This window comes from Leptonychotes weddellii, chromosome 4 (assembly GCF_054177405.1).
Source record: "Leptonychotes weddellii isolate Sample4059 chromosome 4, ASM5417740v2, whole genome shotgun sequence".
NCBI lineage: Eukaryota > Metazoa > Chordata > Mammalia > Carnivora > Phocidae > Leptonychotes > Leptonychotes weddellii.
Window position 1 is genome coordinate 44,580,820 of NC_138372.1, and position 16,532 is coordinate 44,597,351.

Genomic DNA, 16,532 nt, shown 5'->3' on the forward strand with positions numbered 1-16,532 from the left:
TTGCCAAGGCCAGAACCTTGGGAGTCATTTTTGATTCTCCCTAATTCAGGGCCCATATCTAGTTAGTCACCAAGACCTACTTTCCTACCTCCTTAATATCTCTATCTCTCCTGTTAACTGGCCTGGTTTAAAGCCTCCTAATTTCTTGCTTGATTATTGGAATAGCCTTCTAAAGGGTCTCTTTACCTCTAATTCTTCATATTCCATTAGACTGCTTTTTTCAAATTTCGAATTTGATCATATCATTCACTGTTTAATATCTTTTGATGATCCCTTTGGGCCTTCAGGGTAAAGTTTAGCTCCTTAGAAAGACCCTTCATAAACTGGCTCCTATTTTCCATTCTAACATCAACTTGGGCAGCATCTCCCACCATCCCCAGCCACCATACACCTACTATATTCTGTCTATATGAATGACTTCCAGTTCCCTGAATTAGCCATGCTCTCTCTCATTTCAGTCCTGTTTCACATTGTTCTTTTTACCTAGAATACCTTTCCCATCCCTTCCTCTGCCCCTCCTCCTAATTCTTTGCCAAATTCACCTGTCCTCTAAGATTTAGTATTTGCATCATCTTTTTGGAGGGGTTTTGAGCCAGGCTAGCTTGTTGTTCTTTCTCTGTGTTCCAAGTTACTGCCATCACTGCATTTGTCATACAGAACTGTGACATGTTTAAAATGTCATCTTTCCCCTGAGCTCCTGGAGAACTCAGGAACTGAAATCATAATAGTCTCTTGTCCTTAGTGGCTTATCATAGTGCTCAGAACACTGGATGTGGATCTACGTTGCCTCAGCAATCCTGCCAGAATCCATCATTGCATCAAAGATGGGCTAGAGGAACAGGAGGACTGAGTCCACAGAATGGGGTTGGTAGATATTTGACATGTTTTTAGACTATTCTTTGAGAATGGCAAAATTTCATTCATTTAAGTGGCAAGACCCACAGATTATCCTTCAAGACTGCATTTATTTATCTGAGAAGCTACAGATGATCTGTGAGCCCTCTGAAATGGCTGTGAGGATGACACCCCCCCCAAAAAAAACACACACACAGGGGCACAACAGGGTGCATAGATTTCATGAGAAACTTAAGGAGGTCTGTGATTCTTTCCCCTACACTCCAAGGAGATTAAGAATTGCTGTTCAAAAAGAGAAGCCCTTCCAACTCATAGCCTTTCCCTGTCTACCGTGAAGTCCTATGTCTAGGAACATGAATGTGGGGGCGCAGCTGCTGCTGCTTTTTGTATCCAATGTCCCTTGGGCCTCAATTTGTCTCACGTTCTGGGGAAACAGAATTCTATTTTACATGCCTCCCAGACTGCAATATACTTTGAGTGAGTTCCAGATGTCTTAAGAGATGCCAGATGGCTCAAGAGAGACAGACCAGCTTCAAGGAAAATGTGCCCCATTTCCTTGGATATGAACCACAAATTTAAGCTTTCAGGGCCAGCTCTGATAGCCAGTGCTCAATGTGGCCATCACTTGACCCTGGAAATATCCTCCTTCCTTGGGCTGTTTTGAGTAATAATTTAACCGAATACTGATTTTTTTTTTATTAGAAGAAAAAGAAACTAGTGTTTACTGAGTGCCTCATATATTAGCGTGGTTAAGTGCCTTCACATACTTATTTTGTTTAATCCTCACAATAGATGCAGGAGATAGATATTTGAAACCCAGTTTTTTTTTTTCCAGCTGAAAAATCTGAAGACTCAAAGAGTTTAAGCAAATTTATTTTGATTCATGTTATTTATGTTTTATTCTACTAGTATCACCTGAGAACATTCAAGCTTCATTGATGGTGTCATGTAATTTCCAATCTAACAAAGAATTGCTGCTTCTTATTTTATTTCCACTGATATTATGTACACAATAAAAGCCATTTATGTTGTGTGGAATCTCCTGCAGTGTGCTCTCTCCCTCTTTCCAGTGAAACATACTTGCATGTGTAATATTCACATACATACACACACATGTACATACTATCATTACCTTTGCCCTTGCATGGTTAGCTGACTGTGTAAATGAAAGCACAGAGAAAGCTGCTTCTGTCCTGGAATAAGAATCCACTTCCAGCATCCTCTGTCCTTGCTTTCTTAATAGAATGTCATATGCTCCTCTTAATTCTCTCAATTCTAACCCCTGTTTACCTAGATGAGAGGCATTTTCCAATCTTTTCTATAGCACTTTCTTTTTTTCCCCCTGCAATTATAAATCCCTTCTACTCCTCTGGAATTCTAAGTCTTATATCCTGGACTCAATGGATAATTCCAGATATCTTTTGCTGAATAGAGTTCCAATTCTGGCTCTCAATATCCAGTACTCTACTGTACTTTGAACCCTGGCTCTGCTGCTTGCTAGCTGTGGCCCTTGGGTGATTCAATTGGCCTCTCTGAGACTCAGTCTTTTTCATTAAATGGGTATTATAACATCTATCTGGATTTTGTAGTTATCTGTAAATGTTAAATGAGAGAATGTAAATAAAGCATTTAGTGCAGTGCTTGGCACTTAGTAAGAACTCAATAAAGTCTGGTGGTGACAAGTTGTTGTTGATGAAATTGTAGTAATAGTCATAATTATTATTTCACCTGTATACAAGGTAGCCTCATGACTAGGGTTTGTTTGGCTAAAGACAACACTTGAGTTTATATGGTTCTGGATCCTCTTCCATAAAACACGTCTGCACTGTTAATGCTCTAAAACAGCATGCTAATCTCTATCAGCAATAAATCACATTAGTTCCTAAAAATTGGGTGTTCTAAGGAATGGGATACCACATGCTAATGTCACTGAGCTGGTAGAGGGTATGAGAAATGAACATTTGGCCTTGGAAAAAATATTTGTTTTCCATTATGAAATATTATTTGGGTGTTATCCTATTCTCTCTTATTAACATAGAACATATCCCAGCATAAGTAATTCCTGGACCAATTCTGCATATTCTACAATTCTTTTTTCCTTTTGTTTTTCTCCTCTCAGGCACAGAAAACAAACAATTGTATAATGTTATCCACAGGCAGAACACAGATCATAACTGAGCTTTCTGTTAGACCTTGAGGTAGGCTTTGGAGACAAACACATCGGAACTCTAATTTTTGTTACCTTGGGTGGGGGTAGGGAACCGGAGAAAGAGTGGTCTTCTTTCCGGAAACTCAGACTGAGGCCCTCTAGGTCGAGTTTTCCATGAGTTGTCCTTAGTGCCATCAGGATCTCCAACAGGTTCTTGCCCACTTCTGACCAAGGGCTGGCATCTCGAGGAGCCATACTGCATGGAGGTGCAGGGGAAAGCCTGTGAAAACATGATCCACCCAAAGCCGCTGCATGTTTTCATACCACATCTCTCAGCCCTGACATACACCGTGAACCCAGAGAACCCACCCAGTAAGGTCTCCTAAGTCTCAGGAACCTGGTCATGGGGTCTGCACATAGAGATTTCCTAGATTATCTCCAATCTGTTCCATTCTACTGACCACTAGAGTCTTTTCCAGGAGGCACCAACCAATTCGGCTAGAACAGAAACCAAAATTTGTAATCCACTCTCACTCTTTTTTCCAGGTTGAGAGGAACAATTACAAGTGACCACAGTAGTTTACTTTAGCTGCTTGATCTTACTTCTCTTAAGCCCAGATAATTATTGATGGCAAATCAAACTTCCAAACTGTCCCTTGCCACAGGCAAAGCAAAGTGGATCCTGCCAGATCCCCTATAACCATGGAACCTCTGTAGAAGGAAATCTTGAATCAAGTGAACTTCCCGTGTTATCCTTGACTCTGCAATTTTTATCTAGAAAACCGAGAAAAGTTTTGGGAATAATGATCTTGCAAATGTTTGTAATTATTACGATGGTTTATCTCACTGACTATTGTTACTTTAAATAATAGGTGAAAACCCAAGGGTGATAAAGTGTTATAGTCATTTATTTTATGAAACTAGTTTGAGATGTTTACTCATTTAGCATTCAAATGATGTGTCATTCCAGATCCAGCTGAACTATCTTCTTGGCAGTGAAGCTTTTTCTAATTTCCACTGTCTCAATGTAAAATGCCACTTCCCTACAGGGACAGTCTCTGACATCTCCCAACCTCCACTCCTGTAAATCAGCTTCCTTTCAGTGGTGTGTCTGTAAACTTAACAACCCGCTCTCCAAGATAATGCCCTGATTTGTGGCATTACTAATTTTCATGGTTTGAGTACTCCCACCATGGTCGACTTCAAACTACAAAAAGGATGTCACTGAAAGACGATCTGGGAAGTGGTGCTCCTAATTGGCCCTCAGTGATGCTCCAGCACCCCATGCTTGATCAGCTCTTTCAAAATTCCTTTTTCTTTTCCTAAATAAGTCTCCCTTAGGTTGCAATCACATCTTTATTTCTTTAGCTATTGTTTCATGTCTTACTTCCCTACTAGACTGCTCCATCAGACGTGGCTCAAGTCTGTTTTGTTTTTTACTATTTCCTGGGGATCTTGTATAGTACTTGGAATTAATTATTTTTATATGTATTTAACTTTTACTAGAGGTCATATTGTATCTTCTTTTTTTCTTAAAGAATTTTATTTATTTGTATTAGGGAGAGAGAGAGGGAGCACACATGAGTGGGGTGAGAAGCAGAAGGGGAGGCAGGGGGGGAGGGAGGGAATCTCAAGCAGACTCCCTGCTGAGCGCAAAGCCTGATGTGGGGCTTGATCTCACGACCCTGAGATCGTGACCTGAGCTGAAATCAAAAGGTGGTCGCATAACCAACTGAGGCACCCAGGTGCCCCTGTATCTTCTTTTTGCTCTGTGACTCTTAGTTGAGTTTTGGCCTAACAGCTCATATTTTCTGAAAGCTTGGTACAGGACAGAAGGAGTGGCTGTTTGTCTTTGTTTGGGTCATATAGTTTCTGCACCCTCCTTCCCAGTTCAGAATGTTCTCCAGCTCAGGAGTCTGCCTCTCAGTCTAGTGGAGGAAAATGCCAGCTATGTGCTTTACGAGACTCTCTTTGCTGAGAGAGCCCATGACCCAGACCTTGCCAATCAGATGTGTCTGTCCCAGATCTGAATCACAAGTTTTCCTTCCTCTTTCCTTTTCTTGCAATGCCAGTTCCTGGGGGTGGGAATTCATGAGGCTTTGGCCCCTGTATCCGAAATGCAAGTATGAAATGGGCAGGAGTTGTATGGAACCCATTTGCTTCAGCTGGTGTGGTTTCTTAGGAAATCTGCTGTGGGAGGTGGTTTCATCTGGTCCAACTTAGGTAAGGAGAGCTGTTGCCACAGGTGATGCTGGAGGCTTTTTAAACATCACAGAGCTGCCCCATTAAAGGCTCTACCTGACAGAACATGGGAGGGCCTTTTCCTGAGCAGCACGTTAATTAACAAAGAGCCTGGGTTCATTTAGGCCATCAGTTCCGCACTTCCACAAACACACTGTCTGGTTTGTATCAAGCAGCACCTTCTCCGATGAGTTCAAAGTGATCTCTTTGTGCACCATTTTTATAGAGGAGGTATCCAGATGTCTCTGCAAGTGGATAATTGGAGGTACCAATTACATTAAAAAAATATTCATTGAGCATCTCCCATGTGCCGGGAACGATGCTGGACACCAAGCTGGCCAGGGCAGACACTATTACTAACCTCAAATGTCAAGTTAGTAATTACAAATACAGTGGCCATCAGGCAGGGAAAGGACTGTGGGGCCATACCACAGAGAGACTGAGAGATATAACGTAGTCTAGGGCTCAGGAACGCCTTCCTGTCCAGGACTCATTAAGACCCATATCTGCCAATGGCACCTCACAGGGCCCAGATCTCATTGTCTGTGTTTTATGAAGTGTGGTTGCTGATTATTAAATATTTCTGGGGCTTTACGGCCCTCCATAGGACAGTTGCTCCCAGATATTTGACTGGTGTACCCACCTGGCAGTGTCTTTCTTTGCCCTTTGAGCCTTGAGGGAAAGACTGGGCCTTGCCAACCTCTGAATTCACTATGCCCGGCAAGGTGTCCCTGGCAAGCAGCTGGTATTCAATGAATATAAAAAGGCATGAAAAGGGCACACTGTAGAAAGGAAGCAAGTCCAACGCTTGGCCCAGGGCCATTTTTGTAGGAAACTGTTTTCCTAGAGTGAAGTGATGAATTCCAATACCGTGGCTCTTAACCACTGTGTCCCATTATTTGTAACTGAAAAGAGTGTCTTCTGGTAGGATAGTTTAAAAATAATAATAATAAAAAAAATTCTTATATAGCATTTCCTATGTATCAGATACTGTTTTTAAGAACTTTGCATTGATTAAGTTACTCTCCAAATCTATGAAGTGAAGGGAAATCTCTTATGGCTCCCATTTCACAATGGAAGCACAGAGAAGGTAAGTGACTAGCTCGAGGTTACACAGCCATTAAATGGCAGAAACAGGAACTGAGCCTAGGCTTCTGGTAATGGAGGCTATGCTCCTAACCACTGCACTTTGTCAACTTTCTTGGAGAACACAGGGACTATCATGCTCTACTGTGCCTCCTCTCTAAAGATATTCCTCACATCCTATTTTTACTATGTGTCATTTATTTCCCTTGAGATTACATTATTGATGCTGGTACCTGAAACCCTTCTTTGCTAGTGCCTGTAAACCAGAAGTTCATTGACCAAACATATTTCTGGAATCACACTTTATAGACTGGAGCTCTGCATCAGTATACGATCATTTCTTATTCTATAATGAGGGTTTTCATTGCCACGTGGCAACCTCATAAAAAAGACACATGCTTGATCTCAAGAAACCTATGCAATTGGTGCAAATAACTTTCTGTGCTGGCCTGTCTACGAGAGAGAGAGAGACAGAGAGAGAGGAAATGATAAGCATGAGGTGAAGGGCACAGTGATTCTACACTGGGTGAGCTTTTCGGGTGAATGGCCTCCAAAATCACGTCCAGTTCTAGAAGTCTAGGAACACTATGCCCAAGGAAAGAAAGAAAGTACCTTTGGCCATGATGATGACAACCCTGAGATTTCCTGGGGTTACTGCCCACAGCTTCTTTGCTTTGCTGTGGATCATCTAAAGCTGCAGCTCTTAAAAACCAGAGGAGCTTTCCATAATTCACCTGAAAATCCAATAGGAAAACAGAACATCCTCATTTAGTGTACATGTAAGAGAAAGAAAAGCCCATAAGTGAAATGCCTGTTGAGACAGAGTTTTTGGAAATGTTTTAATAAAAAAACTTTTATTAAGGGGTGCCTGGGTGGCTCAGTCGGTTAAGCATCCAACTCTTGGTTTCAGCTCAGGTCCTGATCTCACGGTCATGAGATCGAGCTCTGCATTGGGCTCTGAGCTCAGCACAGAGTCTGCTTCAGATTCTCTCTCCTTCTCCCTCTGCGCCTCCCACTTGTACTCTCTGTCTCAAATAAATAAATAAAATATTTAAAAAAACCGGGCACCTGGGTGGCTCAGTTGGTTAAGTGACTGCTTTCAGCTCAGGTCATGATCCTGGAGTCCCGGGATCGAGTCCCGCATCGGGCTCCCTGCTCGGCAGGGGGTCTGCTTCTCCCTCTGATCCTCTTCCCTCTTGTGCTCTCTGTCTCTCATTCTCTCTCTCTCAAATAAATAAATAAAATCTTTTTTTTTTTTTTTAAGATTTTATTTATTTATTTGACAGAGAGAGACACAGCGAGAGAGGGAACACAAGCAGGGGGAGTGGGAGAGGGAGAAGCAGGCTCCCCGCAGAGCAGGGAGCCCGATGTGGGACTCGATCCCAGGACCCTGGGATCATGACCTGAGCTGAAGGCAGTCGCTTAATCAACTGAGCCACCCAGGCGCCCAATAAATAAAATCTTTTAAAAAAATATTTAAAAAAACCTTTCATTGAAAGTTTTTTAACTGGTTTTAAAAATAGAGTATAATAATTATTAGTGCTCTTTACCAAATATTCCTATTATTCTCCCTTCCTGATTGCCCTGTGGTTGGGTAGGGCTATGGGAACATTTCTGGACAATGAGTTGTGAGCAGAAGTGACATGTGTTCCTTCTGGTTGAGGATTAAACTGCTCACACGAGATGCTCCAGAGCTTTCTTTTTTCCCCCTCTGCCAGCACATCCAAAAATACACCAGAGTCACTGCTTCATCAGCCTGGATTTTGGAGCTAAGATAAATGACAGTGACTGACTTATTATGGAAATGTAAGTGAGAAAGAAACTTCTGTTGTTTTGGGCCACTGCCACTTTGGGGCTATTTGTTACTACAGCCTAAACTAGCCTCTAGCTTCTCTCTCTCTCTCTCACATCTCTTATATACTTATTATATAAAATATAGGCTTATATTTAGATATATCCAGCAGATATATTCAAATTATTTGAGGACAAAGCTTTATTAAGCTAAATGAAGAATCTCGAGGAACCCCCTCCCCCCCAAACACTCCCCTCCGCCCCCCCAGGAAAGGACTGAGGGAATGTTGTCCATTTCCATTGCTGGTCTGGATGACATCCTAGGGACTCTGGTGGGCAGGCAACTCCAGGGTGCTGGAGGAGGTAACATTTGGGGAGTGAAGCTATATAAGTTTCTGATATAAACTTGGTCTCAGGCCAGAGAATTTGATAGAACTGAAGATTCACAGTGGTTGTATTGACATTGTATCACTATATACCTACCATCAATATACAACTAATTATAGTGGATTAGAGATGGGCATGAGAAAAAACTAACATTTATTTGAGTACCTACTAAATGCTAAGCTCATGACCAGGTAATTTGCATCTATTATATTGCTAAATTCTCATATTACCCCTATGAGGTTGGTTTGGCCGGCTTTTCTTTTTTTTTTTTTTTAAGATTTTATTTATTTGGGGGCGCCTGGGTGGCTCAGATGGTTAAGCGTCTGCCTTCGGCTCAGGTCATGATCCCAGCGTCCTGGGATCGAGTCCCGCATCGGGCTCCCTGCTCAGCGGGGAGCCTGCTTCTCCCTCTGCCTCTCTCTCTCTCTCTGTCTCTCATGAATAAATAAATAAAATCTTAAAAAAAAAAAGATTTTATTTATTTGGGGCACCTGGGTGGCTCAGTCAGTTAAGTGGCTGCCTTCAGCTTGGGTCGTGGTGCCAGGGTCCTGGGATCAAGCTCCGCATTGGGCTCCCTGTTCAGTGGGGAGCCTGCTTCTCCCTCTCCCGCTCCTCCTGCTTGTGTTCCCTCTCTGGCTGTGTCTCTCTCTGTCAAATAAATAAATAAAATCTTTAAAAAAAGATTTTATTTATTCATGAGAGACAGAGCGAGAGAGAGGCAGAAACAGAGGGAGAAGCAGGCTCCCTGCTGAGCAGAGAGCCCGATGTGGGACTTGATCCTAGGACCCCAGGATCAGACCTGAGCCAAAGGCAGACACTTAACCATCTGAGCCACCCAGGTGCCCTGGCCTGGTTTTCTATCAGCACATGCTCACTCATGATTTACCCACTGCTATTACTTTTTCCTATTGTAGAATATATTCCTCTAGAATTTGCTTGCATTTGGACTGTGCTTTGTATCCACCCACAAATGTAAGCTTGGAAAGTGCAGTGCTCAGAGCAAGAACCCTGGAGTTGTCAGCGGGGAGCCTTTATCTCTGCCCTGGGTCTGCCATTAATTCTCTGGGTGCACTGCACGATTTCCTTACCCCACTATGGGTCTCAGTTTCCTAATTAGTAAAATGGTGGTCATATTATATTTCAAAGATACCCCCCACCTCTAATTCTCTAGGAACTGTCCTGATACATCCTAGTCAAATTCACCATTCTTATCTCAGAACTTACAGACTGACCAACTTGTCAATGAGATTCAAGTGAGCCCATTATCCTAAATCTGTAACCACCCCAATAGTGCTAGGAGCAGCCAGTGAAAGCCAGGACAGGAAAGTCTTTGAAAAAGAAATCAAGTAGCCCTAAGAGACCTTAAACTATTTTCTATTCTCGTCTATTCTGACTAGAAATTTCCACATATGAATAAAAATAAGCTTTGTGTCTTAAGGTTCAATAGTAAAGGTTATTTTTAAGAAAGAAACTAACCTTTTAATTCTATTACTCTGGTGGGTACAAATAAAATAAACAAAAGGAACCCACACTTAAAATAGCAGCATGGCTGTACCATTTCTGGAGAGTCCCTCCTAGAAAATCTCTGGCAAAGGATCTTGACTGTTGGTAACTGTAGAGGGACTTCATGCCTCAAGAAAAGGCGGCTCAGTTGAGATTGGAGAAGAAATCCTGAAGAGATAGGATCCAGGGTCTTCAGCTCTTTCTGAAATTTTTCTAGTAAGCCAGAACTCAAAGGGCGTGATCTGAGTTCTCTTCTGACCAGGGCAAGAAGAAAAGCATCTTCTCTTGTTGTTCCACTTGGCCTCTGGCCAAAATCCTGACACAAGAGCAATAGCAACAATAAATTAACAGGGCTCTAAAATAAAAAGGCTGAAGGCCAATGCAAGGAAGCAGAAACCTAGTGGGCCTGGTATCAGAGCATCCACTTTCAGGCCTGGCCTAGAATAGGACAAGTTGGTAATACTGGAAGCAGGAATTCGATCTGGGTGTATTCATTAGTTTGCAATGCCTCGGGACCTTTGCCTTCAGGAGAAGAAAAGAAGCAAATCATTTTAAAGTGCATACTCTGTTAGAAGCCTCCTTAGGTTATATCACATGTCTTCTGTAAAATATTTTTTTAAATATAAGGGAATTTACAATGCCAAGTCTTAGAGACCCATTGGATCTGGGAAGAAGAAGGTAGGAGAAAGATGAGAAGTTCAGGTGAGGCATTTGAGGTTTGCCTGTGAGCTCACCAGGGAGTTCTTGGAGGCTGATTGGACATACGGCTTCTGATGACCCCCAGTCCATCCTCAGACTGTCTCATTATCTGCTCCACATTAAAATTTACAGGCATCAAATAATACCCTTCATCCACAATAGAAAACAAGTCCAGTCTTAGTATAGGTACCTCAGGTTGGTCAGAGCTGTCCCTTGCCATCTGTTCCAAGGACCGGTCTCTAATGTTTCTTCTGGGGAGGCCATGGATATAGGACAGGGACTGGTCTCCAGTTGGTACCGAGCTGCAGTGGGCATTTGCCTGGCTGGGAATCTTAAAGAAACAAAGACATATGTTAGTAAGGATCAGAAGGGGAGAGGAAAAGAGAAAGAGGAAAGAAGGGAGAATATGAGTGAGGAACCAATCTCTTAAAACACATTCCCAGTTCCAAATGACTTCAGCCCATATAGTCATTGAATCATTCAGTCCCCAAAGAAGAAAGCTTGCCTCAACATCAATCTCAGCATTATGCGATTAACATGTCTGACAAATACATTAACAATAAAACAATGCTGTTTCACCTTTGCAAGAAAGAAGGTGTCTGTGGCAGACAAAGGAAAAAGAGGTAGAACGTAAGGTATTCATAGGCAAAAGTAAAGTTCTTATTAGAGATAAGGGTATCCTTAAGCTGTTTTATTTTTATTTACTTATTTTTTTTAAATTTTTTATTTATTTGAGAGAGAGAGAATGAGAGAGAGAGCATGAGGTGGGGAGGGTCAGAGGGAGAAGCAGACTCCTCGCTGAGCAAGGAGACCGATGCGGGACTCGATCCTGGGACTCCAGGATCATGACCTGAGCCGAAGGCAGTCGCTTAACCAACTGAGCCACCCAGGCGCCCTTACTTATTTTTTAAGTAGGCTCCATGCCCAAAGTGGGGCTTGATCTTCCAACTCTGAGACTGAGGGTCACCTGTTCTACTGATTGAGCCAGCCAGGCACCCCCTTAGGCTGTTTTAATTAGCAGATTGAGGAAGTATTTATTATACTTCCTCAGTATATTGGCAGCAAAGGCAATTGTAAGTTTTGTCAAGAATGGAATAGAAGAGATTAAAAAGACCAGCATGTTATATCCTAAGAGCAGTATTATTAAAGGTTACAATAGAATAAATGATGGAACAAAGGTCAGTGATAAAATACCATTCCCTCTTGCAATGGAGTATGGAGTATGGTATATTAATTATGGTTTTTTTTTTTAATTTTCTAGATTTTATGATGTTTTGACATCTTGGGCAGCCTTGCTGTCTGGAAGAGATTGCCCTTCCCAGGGTTAATTAATTTCTCTCCAAGCAAATATTTCCCCTGCCCAAAATCAACCCAGTTCAGATATTAGACAGCTGGGGACAGCCCCTAGGCTCAAAGCCTGCTGGAATTTTTCAGACTAGCCAGTCCTAAGCTGTTTACCCTACCCTGCCTTGCCTTTCCCCTAGAAACCTCAGTAAGGGCTGTAGCCTGTGCTTTCCCCTCACTTCTGCCTCCTGACTGAGCGTGGCGCTTCCCCGTGTGATCCTGTGCTGTCTCATGCCCCCTTTTCGTGGGAAATGTTAAGAAACTATTCTTTCTTTCTTTTTTTTTTTAAAGATTTTATTTATTTGAGAGAGAGAGACACAGCGAGAGAGGGAACACAAGCAGGGGGAGTGGGAGAGGGAGAAGCAGGCTTCCCGCTGAGGAGGGAGCCCGATGCGGGGCTCGATCCCAGGATCCTGGGATCATGACCTGAGCCGAAGGCAGACGCTGAACGACTGAGCCACCCAGGCGCCCCAAGAAACTATTCTTTCAAAAGCAGTTGTCACTCTGTTACCTTGTCATACCAGATTAAAAAAATAACATTTTGGGTACAAATTGAGACACATGGTTATTTTTAATATCAGACAATTGAAAGGAGACAGTTATCAGAATGATTCACTGAAAACTGAATGTCTGTACTCAATTGATAGGCACTTTAAATAACCTGTCAGTATGGATAGCAACCTACAGGTGCTTTATAGTCATGAAGCATTTTACAGAAAAATCAAGAGGCTCTCTAGAGTGGGAAGAGCGAGCAGGAGTGGCAGAGAGTTCTAGAATAGGCATAAAAATAACAAGGTATTTATTGGGCACAGACTCTGTACAAGGTACCATATGGATGCTTTGTTTATATCATTCCATTTAATCTTTAATCCATTTAATCTTTACAACAAGCCTTTCAGAAGTTAAGTAAGTTTATTAAATATTAGTTAAGAAATATTTATGGCTTGCCTAACCTGGGCCAGGCAGGGTGATAGGCCCTACAGTGAACAAAACAGATTTGGTTCCTGCTCTTACAGAGCTCACAGATGGTGAGGGGACAGCAAGTACTCGTGACAGCACCGTATGGAGCAGTGAGGGTCACTGTCAGAACTGTCCACAGGTCCACCTGACCTGGACTTGGTGGTCCAGGCCTGGAGGCAATGACATTTAAGTCTAGGCTTGAAACATGAGTTAGGTTTGGATTTGGATAGGCTAACGAGTAGAGAGGGAGGAGAAGAGAAGAAGAAAGGGCCCAGGAAAAGGAAACTGGATATTGAAAACCTCAAAGGTATACACAGGCTCCTAAAAGAGAGAGGAATACTTCCAGAGCATAGTTTAAGTTTTGAAAAAGGCAAAAGTTAAGGCTGCAGAGGGAGATAGGAGAAAGGGGGTGAATTGCCTCAAGTCCGATTAGCCTCTGTGCTTTCTTCTGAGGGAAGTGGGAGCCGCAGAAATGTTTTCAGTAGAGCTAAGACTAGGTCAGAGTTGTCCCAAATTTACCCCCTAGTGAATTGTGCAGATAAGACTTGAACCCTGCTTTGTACCACTACCCCCAGGATGAGAGAGATTCCACATTCATTCAGTCCACAGAGCAGATTCATCCTGTAAAATATTTGGCTAGGCATCTCAGGTATTTCTTAGAACAGTATGTTTCATTGGAAATTATTTGTAATAGAAAACATTTCCATTTTCAGCCACATGTAAACCTTTTTTTGCCTCTGAGAACTGATACACTTTTATATTGCAGTATTCTAAAGGAGCATTTATCAATACTTCATCATCCCAGTGGAGTCAAGGTGTCCCTTTTCTCATTTAAAACACCAAAGTTTATTGAGTGCCTTTGTTTTCAGCACTATGGATACAGGTGAACAAGGCAGGTAGGATTCCTGCCCTCATAGATCTTTCAGCCTAAGTATCACAGAATAAATTTTATGGCCTTCCCTATGGAAAGAGGAATATATATTCTACTCCCAGGACTGCTGCGAGCAATGAGTATTATAATGTATTTTAAACATTTTGTGAACCCCAGAACTTTGGTATTTGCTGTATATCTCCCTCCAATAGAGTGTGAACGCTGTGTGGGCCAGAACGGTTTTGTGTCCTGCTGACTCCCAGCATTTAAGAACAGTGCCAAATTGGAAGAGCAAATAGAAAAACACAGTTTCAGAATGGTGATGATGACTTGTTCAGGCCCAGCCGAAGCGGGGCTCTAGATTTCTCTCTTCACTGACGTCAATCACCAAGTGTATCCACAAAGTGTCAAAGAAGATAAAATGGAAAATGTTGACCAAGAATCACCATGTTTCTGACTTCAGAAGTTGCCAGAGTAACTATAAAATCTCCAGTACTATAGTTTTCTGTCATTTGCTTTACTTTGAATCACAAAATAGTGCTTGTGGATGACACAATAGCCTGAAATGAGTTTGGGGCGTAATACTAGTTTTGTGATATTTACCTAGAGGAATTGTTACAAATGGAGCACAGAAATCTAACACAGATTTGGTAATACTTCTTGGGGTGTTGGAAACTTGCAACTGTGAGGAGTGTAAACAAGTCTTTTTTTTTTTAAAGATTGCTTATAAATTATTTTAAAGCGGTTATATTGTGGAATCCGTGGACACTTTCCTCCAAGACAAGTGAACACACCAAATTGTCTTAATATTGTGTAATGCATAGCCGGGGCTTGGGAGAAAATCTGCAGAGACAGCATCAAATGAAGATTTGAAAAGTTCTGTTTCTTCAGCATTTTAGACCAAGTTGTTGAAGTGTTCTAGAAAGCTGTTAAATGGTTCAAAAAGGGAACCTAGTGACAATAAATACAACAAGAAAGATGCATATAAAAAGCTTGATAGGATTTCTCAAGAAATGTAGAATTGAAAAAAACCAGTATTTCCAAATTAATAGATTTAACATATGATGTTAATATATACCTTAAACCAATACAATATTAGAATTAATCATTTGACTATTTTATTTATATTTGTAAAAATTTTTGTTTTCTTTACATTTTAACTTTATGGAAAGTTATAATTATGGAAAACTTCAAACATAGGCACATGTGTCCAGGATAGTATAATGGAACTCCATATACTCATCACCAAGCTGTAATTATCAACTGACATTCTTGTTTTATTTATACCCACATCACCCACCACCAGAAATGAAGTAAACCACAGATGGTGTATTATTTCATCCACATTTTTTTCAGCATACATCTCTAAAGCGGTGGTTTTCAAAGTGAGGTTCTTGGGCCAGAAGCCTCAGCATCACCTAGAAATGTGTTAGGAATGTGAATTCTTGAGACCCAGCCCAACACCACCGAATGAGAATTTCTGAGTTTGGGGTCCAGAAATCTGTGTTTTAGTAAGCCCTCCAGTACTTGTAATGCATGCTAAAGTTTGAGAACCACTGCTTTAAGGATAACGATTCTTTGAAAATATAACCATAATAGCATTATAATAACTTTTAAACATGGTAATCCCTTAACATCATCTAATATCCAGTCAATTGTTCAAAATCTCCCAATTATCTGATAAATCTTATTTTTACAGTTTGTTTATTCAAAACAGGGACCAAATAAGATCCATATATTGCAATTGGCTTCAGTCTTTTACATCTTTTTAAATTTCTACTTCTTCCTATCCCCCTCCTCCTTTTTGTGCAGTTTTTCCCTTTGCAATTTATTTGTTGAAGAAGCTGTGTTGTCTGCCCTACAAAATTTTCCGCAGTCTGGATTTCCTTGCTTGTATTTCTATGCTGTTTAACAAACTGTCCCATATATTTATTAGAAAATAATAGCTAGAACTAGGGTCTTGATCTTCTTCAAGTTCAGTTGTTTTAAGCAAGATCGTTACATAGGTGGTACGTTGCCCCATGCAAACAAATGCTGTCAGGTTGTCTTGCTTTAGTCCATTTTTTTTTTTTTCATTAGCGTTTTGGAAATGATGATATTCTTATCCTATTATCAGTTCTCATTTTCTTTTTTTTTTTAAAGATTTTATTTATTTATTCATGAGAGACAGAGAGAGAGAGAGAGGCAGAGGGAGAAGCAGGCTCCCAAGGAGCAGGGAGCCGGATGTGGGACTCGATCCCAGGACCCTGGGATCATGACCTGAGCCGAAGGCAGACGCTTAACCATCTGAGCCACCCAGGCGCCCATCAGTTCTCATTTTCAATAGATTAATAGGAATACTTTTTTTTTTTTAATTTTATTATGTTATGTTAGTCACCATACAATACATCATTAGTTTTTGATGTAGTGATCCATGATCCATTGTTTTCATATAACACCCAGTGCTCCATGCAGTACGTGCCCTCCTTAATACCCATCACCGGGCTAACCAATCCCCCCTCGCCCCTCCCCTCCAAAACCCTGTTTGTTTCTCAGGTCCATAGTCTCTCATGGTTCATCTCTCCCTCCAATTCCCCCTGCCCATTTTTCCCTTCCTTCTCCTAATGTCCTCCATGTTATTCCTTATATTCCACAAATAAGTGAAAC

The 16,532-nt window shown here is 41.5% G+C and overlaps 1 protein-coding gene across 1 annotated transcript in view; it reads right to left on the bottom strand.

Annotated features, from left to right (window-relative positions):
• C4H1orf87 (chromosome 4 C1orf87 homolog) overlaps nucleotides 1–16,532 on the bottom strand; it is a 78,295-nt gene that overhangs the window by 32,478 nt on the left and 29,285 nt on the right. Inside the window, exons 3-6 of the mRNA XM_081816864.1 lie at nucleotides 10,902–11,042; nucleotides 10,065–10,328; nucleotides 6,944–7,065; nucleotides 3,098–3,260 (exon numbers count right to left, since the gene is read on the bottom strand). Coding sequence (XP_081672990.1) covers nucleotides 3,098–3,260; nucleotides 6,944–7,065; nucleotides 10,065–10,328; nucleotides 10,902–11,042 — 690 coding nt within the window. The remainder of the gene's footprint in view (nucleotides 1–3,097; nucleotides 3,261–6,943; nucleotides 7,066–10,064; nucleotides 10,329–10,901; nucleotides 11,043–16,532) is intronic.